The sequence below is a fragment of the Neolamprologus multifasciatus genome, chromosome 1, assembly GCF_963576455.1.
Source record: "Neolamprologus multifasciatus chromosome 1, fNeoMul1.2, whole genome shotgun sequence".
NCBI classification, from domain to species: domain Eukaryota; kingdom Metazoa; phylum Chordata; class Actinopteri; order Cichliformes; family Cichlidae; genus Neolamprologus; species Neolamprologus multifasciatus.
Genome location: NC_140439.1, coordinates 15,330,943 through 15,336,942, shown reverse-complemented (window position 1 = coordinate 15,336,942; position 6,000 = coordinate 15,330,943). Strand labels below are relative to the sequence as shown.

Below are 6,000 nucleotides of genomic sequence, written 5' to 3'. Positions count from 1 at the left end.
GCCCCAGTGCATATGTCGGCGAGCCTGCCCGCCTCCTCCCAACGCACCGTTTCCTTTATTGTAAACAACAATGAAGTGCGGTTTGAAAAAAAACCCATCCGCCACCGGTGAACTGCAAGCCACCAATCATTTGTAGTCAGTACCCACAGCGGCTTTTGAATCCCCTCCTTCTCTTCCCACCTCTTCAAATTCATTGGCTGCCAGAGGAGTAGCGACAATGTTTAATGCACCATGCGGTGTCCGGAGTTCAGTCAGTGAGAGGAAGCGCTCCGTGGGCTTAGGGCTGTGTTGCGTGCGCGAAATAGTAAATAACGACTGTACGTGCGTGGTGAAGGAAATCACACATTTTCTGACAGATATAGGGGAGACTTGTGCCGGAATGCGGCGTTGTTGCTGACCACCTCCTCAGCAGCTGTCTCTCTGTATCTGTGTGTATATATATATATGTGTGTGTGTGTGCATGTGTGTGTGCGTGGACTTTGACGGGGACGACGGGCAAGGACAAAAATGCCACTACGGGAATCAGTAACTCTGTGCTGTCTCGAACGGCGGAAAAAACACTGACTGCCTTTCAAATATTCCCTTTGGATCTACCTTACCACACATCTGGATTTTTCCCCTCCTTTCTTCTTCTTCGTAGAGTATTTCTCAGTTTTCCTTCCTGAAGAACGGTGACTCACTGCAGGCAGAAGGCGAGCCGCTGCATCCTAATCAGACAGCGGAGAGGACTTCAGCTCATTGACATTACAGTCATACTTTTCTGGAGCACTTTTTTTTTTATTTCCACTGCGCTGCACTGTAGCCTGCGTGTGCATTGGAGGCTTGTGGCTTTCCCCCCCTCTCTCCCTCTTCACAAAGAGGAGAAGGAGGATACGGGTGGCATCTACCGAAGTGGGCTAAGGAGACGAAACTCTCCCTAAACCCTGCTGGAACTGACTGTTTTTAATTTTTGCCTTTCTCCTTTTGTTGTTATTATCTTTTTTTCTTTTTTTGTACAGTTCTATCCTTGGACTATTTGCGCAGTTTCTTTTGGTAAGTTATATATTTGACATCTCTTCTCTTATTTTTCCGCTGTCTGTTGCTCGTTTCCAAACCTTATCTCGCAACCATCCCCATGCATGCGGATGCAACAGCTTCTTCTTCGTCTTCTTCCAAAGAGCGATGAATCTCTCTCACAGAAAGAGGGAGAAAGAGAGGCAGAGAGCACGAGTGGAGAGAATTACACGGCTGTGCTGAGATGTTGGCAGCTCATTTCTGAATTTTTATAAGGCTCATTTTAAATATCCGGATTATGCGGATTTGTTAATGCGTGTAAGAGGCTCATTTTATACACACTTATTCAAATAGCCGCCACAATAGGCCGTGTTCAGTTGTACGCCTGCAGTGATACCACATTATTGAAGTTGCCCTATTGCAGTTTGAGTTCTCCTAATGTGTGAATGGGCCATTATCGCGCTCGGGTCAGGTAGTCCATTGTACATTAGAGATAGATTGAAAAAAATGCACTGAGGATGTGGTATTTATGGAGTAAATAAGCTACAAGGAGAATCATTATTTGCCCATGTATTTTATGCTGCGTGGAGTGTCTTCCCAAGGTTAACTAATTGACAAGCTTCCTCCGTAAATGTGGAGATGAATTACACATGAGCTTTGTTTCATTTTTGGCTCAGAGGTGGATCTGATTTCTTACTGGCAGAATGGCCAGTGCGGCTCAGTGTCTTTTCATTTGAGTGGCTAATTGATTCATGTATATTATAACATCTATATCTTGTTTCTGTTTTCCTTCTTAGGTGGTTTTGAACACTTTGCAGTGACTATTCTGTTTGGAGACTGGATCCCGATTATTGCTCAGATGAGTCTGGATGCTCAGCTGAATATAAATTAGGTGCTCAGCGCCACAGATTGCTCGCAGAGGAAGAGAGCGACAGAGCAAAAACAATCCACAAAGACAAATGTCAAGGCCTCGCATGATGAACAGAACTCTTTATTTTGTCCTGGATAACAGAAATACCACATTTGAGCAAAATATCAACAGTTAAAAGGAGGGGCTAATCTCAACACAGATCATAGCAGCTTTTAACTGAGTGGAGATGTATCTTTCTATTTTCTTTTTCCTGCTCTTGTGGGCTCAAGCCCTGACATTGAAAAACTTGAATTACTCTGTCCCAGAGGAGCAGGGTCCGGGTACAGTGATTGGGAACATTGCCAAAGATGCCAGAATTGGAATTGAACAGACTGGGCAGGGAGGACAGGGTAAGAAAGCCAACTTCAGAGTGCTGGAGAACTCAGCCCCGCATCTCATCGACGTGGACCCACAAAGCGGATTGCTGTATACGAAACAGCGCATCGACAGGGAAACATTGTGTAAGAGAAACCCCAAGTGCCAGCTCTCAATGGAAGTGTTTGCCAACGACAAGGAGATATGCATGATCAAGATAGATATTCAGGACATCAATGACAACTCACCTATGTTTCCTTCGGATCAGATTGATATTGACATTTCTGAAAATGCAGTCCCAGGGACACGCTTTCCCCTGACCAGCGCACATGACCCAGATGCAGGGGAAAACGGCCTGAAAACCTATCAAATAACACGCGATGACTACAATCTCTTTTCTTTGGAGGTAAAATCCCGTGGTGACGGGACTAAATTCCCAGAATTAGTTATTCAACGACCACTGGACCGAGAAGAAAGAAGCCATCACACCCTTATATTGTCAGCCACTGATGGGGGCGAATATCCTAGGTCAGGCACCATGCAGATAAATGTTAAAGTTATTGATTCCAATGATAACAGCCCTGTGTTTGATCAGCCCTCGTATGTTGTGGAAATTCCTGAAAATTCACCTCCTGGAAAAGTCTTGATTGATCTAAATGCCACCGATCCTGATGAGGGGAACAATGGACAAGTAGTCTATTCCTTTAGTGGCTATGCTCCCGAGAGAATCCGAGAGCTTTTCTCCATAGATTCAAGAACAGGAGTCATAAAGATTCAGGGTGAAATTGACTATGAAGAAAGCCCAGTTATTGAGATTGACGTCCAGGCAAAGGATCTAGGTCCCAATCCAATCCCAGGCCATTGTAAAGTGACCGTTAAAGTGCTTGACAGGAATGATAACTGGCCATCTATAGGCTTTGTGTCTGTGAGACAGGGGGCCATCAGTGAGGCAGCTCCTCCAGGCACTGTCATTGCTCTGGTCCGTGTCACAGACAAGGACTCGGGCAGGAATGGGCAGCTTCAATGCAGAGTCCTGGGTAATGTACCTTTTAAACTCGAAGAGAACTATGACAACTTTTACACAGTGGTGACAGACAGGCCCTTGGATAGAGAGATGCAGGACGAGTACAATGTCACCATTGTGGCCAAAGACAACGGCATACCTCCTCTGAACTCCACAAAATCCTTCACAGTAAAGATCCTGGATGAGAATGACAATACCCCTCGCTTTACCAAGTCAGTCTACCTTCTTCAGATTCCTGAGAACAACATACCTGGGGAATACCTGGGGTCAGTTCTGGCACATGACCCAGACCTTGGGCAAAATGGCACAGTGTACTACAGCATAATTAACTCCAATGTTAGTGGGGGTGATGTCAACACCTATGTTAATGTGAATGCTGCTAATGGAGCCATCTATGCTGTCCGATCTTTTAACTATGAGCAAATAAAATATTTTGACTTCAAGGTTCTGGCTAAGGATGCAGGATCTCCGCACTTGGAGAGCAATGCTACAGTGCGCATCAGTGTTCTGGACGTCAATGACAACATCCCTGTCATAGTTTTGCCGCTTCTTCAGAATGATACCGCTGAAATCCACGTGCCACGTAATGTTGGCGTTGGCTACATTGTCACCACAGTGAGGGCGGTAGACAATGACTACGGTGAAAGTGGGCGGCTTACCTATGAGATATCAGATGGCAATGAGGAGCATCTCTTTGAGATTGATCCAGTGACCGGCGAGGTACGAACGGCTCACCCATTCTGGGACGACGTGAGCCCCATTGTTGAGCTGATCATTCGAGTATCGGACCACGGCAAGCCGACTCTGACTGCTGCCGCCAGGCTCATCATCAAGGCCTCCAATGGACGACCTCCTGATGGACTGCCGCACATGAAGGACAATCAGAACTGGGACATGTCTTTGCCTCTTATTGTAACTCTTAGCATCATATCTATCATGCTTTTGGCTGCCATGGTGACCATAGCTATCAAGTGCAAGCGGGAAAACAAGGAGATTCGCACTTACAATTGTCGCATTGCAGAGTACTCGCACCCGCAGCTGGGGAAAGGGAAGAAGAAGAAGATTAACAAGAACGACATCATGCTGGTGCAGAGCGAGGTGGAGGAGCGGGATGCCATGAATGTGATGAATGTGGTAAGCAGCCCTTCCTTGGCCACCTCTCCCATGTACTTTGACTACCAGACACGTCTGCCACTCAGCTCACCAAGGTCAGAGGTCATGTACCTCAAACCCACTGCCAATAACCTCAGCGTGCCCCAAGGCCACGTGGGATGCCACACCAGCTTCACAGGCCCAGTCACCAGCACCACAGACACACCTACTAACCGCATGTCCATCATACAGGTAAGAGAAATTGCACTCCTTCACTGTTGTGCCACCATTTTTACGTCACAGGACTCACAAAGGTCTCACTTCCTGTATCAGCTCCCCACCCCTTGTTTTATAAAATGAAAGAAAAAAAAGACAAGGACAGGCAGAGAGGCCCAGAAGCACTGAGACAAAAACAAGAAAGGAAGGGGGGGGGGGGGGGGTGAGCATTAGAAGGATTAAACAGTCATTCTGGTGCTCTCATAGAACAGAGCCAGTGACATCAACACAAATCAGTTGTGCTTGGAATATGTCACGGCAGGCTTTTGAAATCAGTTTTCAGTCGCTGTCATCTCATTGCTGTGGAGTCAAGAGCTTAGCGTGTGTTATAAGCAAGTATATATCCCATTTTGGACCATTGTCATAATTCGAAAGAAATGTTCTTGCTTTAATCCAAAAAATTACATCTAGATCAGTTTTGTTTAAATGATTTTTACCTGAATATTTTCTAAATTTAAACATATACAGAGTGACAGCAACAGATGTCTTAAAGTGATAGCAAAGCTCCTCCAAGCAGTGACTGATGCTTTTTCTTTTTTTCTTTCCTCCCTTTTCTTTTGGTGAGACATGAAATTCTATAGCTATATGAGGTTTATTCTAGTGGGTTTTAATTCCTAGAGATTAGGAGATTGTACCTATTTTCACAGCTACTTTATAAGTCTTTGAGCGGAGTACTGGGTGTATAAGCCTCTAATGTGATAACTTCTCTGTGTCTTTGGCCTTAAGCCCATTAAAAGTCTGTCGTGTCAGACAAGGATTAGAGCCTGCTTAAGACATTGGTATGTAATGCTGGGGATAATGGGCAGTCGTGGCACAGTTTACCCTTATTACGATATTTACCCGTTATTCTGGCCAAAGCGGCCGCCCACCCTGATTCTGGTTCTGTAAGTTTCTTCCTGCTAAAAGAACCTCCATCTTCTTCCCCACTCTCTCCAAGTGCTTATTGGTTTTTCAGCTGACAATGCTATGAGAGAACATATACCTTGAGAGAAGATATTAGCTATGATTTGGCACTGAATTTTATATCGTAGTCTTATACTGCTTGGCACTGTTAGGGCATGACATTTTTGCCAGTTGCAATTGATTAATTTTTAGCTTTTTTCATTTCTTTTTTTTTCTGTTTTACATTTTTTGCTTCCCCACTGCTTTCAGTGGACGAGGACTTGATCGTGACGGTGATCAGATGTGACATATTCCCACCAGGGAGGAAGACCACTGTCTGTTGTTCTCACTCTCAGCCTCATCCCTGCTTCTATTATGAACCAGCTGCACAGGGCAAGGGTCAGCAAAAAGATCGTTAAGGCTTCCTAATCAGAGAGAGAGAATAATTGCTGGGCCTTTCTGCAGGCTGTTTCTCTGTTAATGTAGTGATGATGAATTGGACAACACG

General features: G+C 45.2%; 1 protein-coding gene across 3 annotated transcripts in view; it reads left to right on the top strand.

The window, feature by feature from the left end:
- Positions 1 to 223: 223 nt before the first annotated feature.
- Positions 224 to 6,000, top strand: part of pcdh17 (protocadherin 17) — a 73,427-nt gene continuing 67,650 nt past the window's right edge. The window contains exons 1-2 of one of the 3 annotated variants that reach the window (XM_085176850.1): positions 224 to 1,032; positions 1,791 to 4,376. In XM_085176850.1, coding sequence (XP_085032976.1) covers positions 2,091 to 4,376 — 2,286 coding nt within the window. In that variant the 5' untranslated portion in view covers positions 224 to 1,032; positions 1,791 to 2,090. Of the gene's footprint in view, positions 1,033 to 1,790; positions 4,587 to 6,000 lie in introns of all 3 variants that reach the window. The other 2 variants (XM_085176774.1, XR_014876803.1) reach the window with 2 other exon arrangements.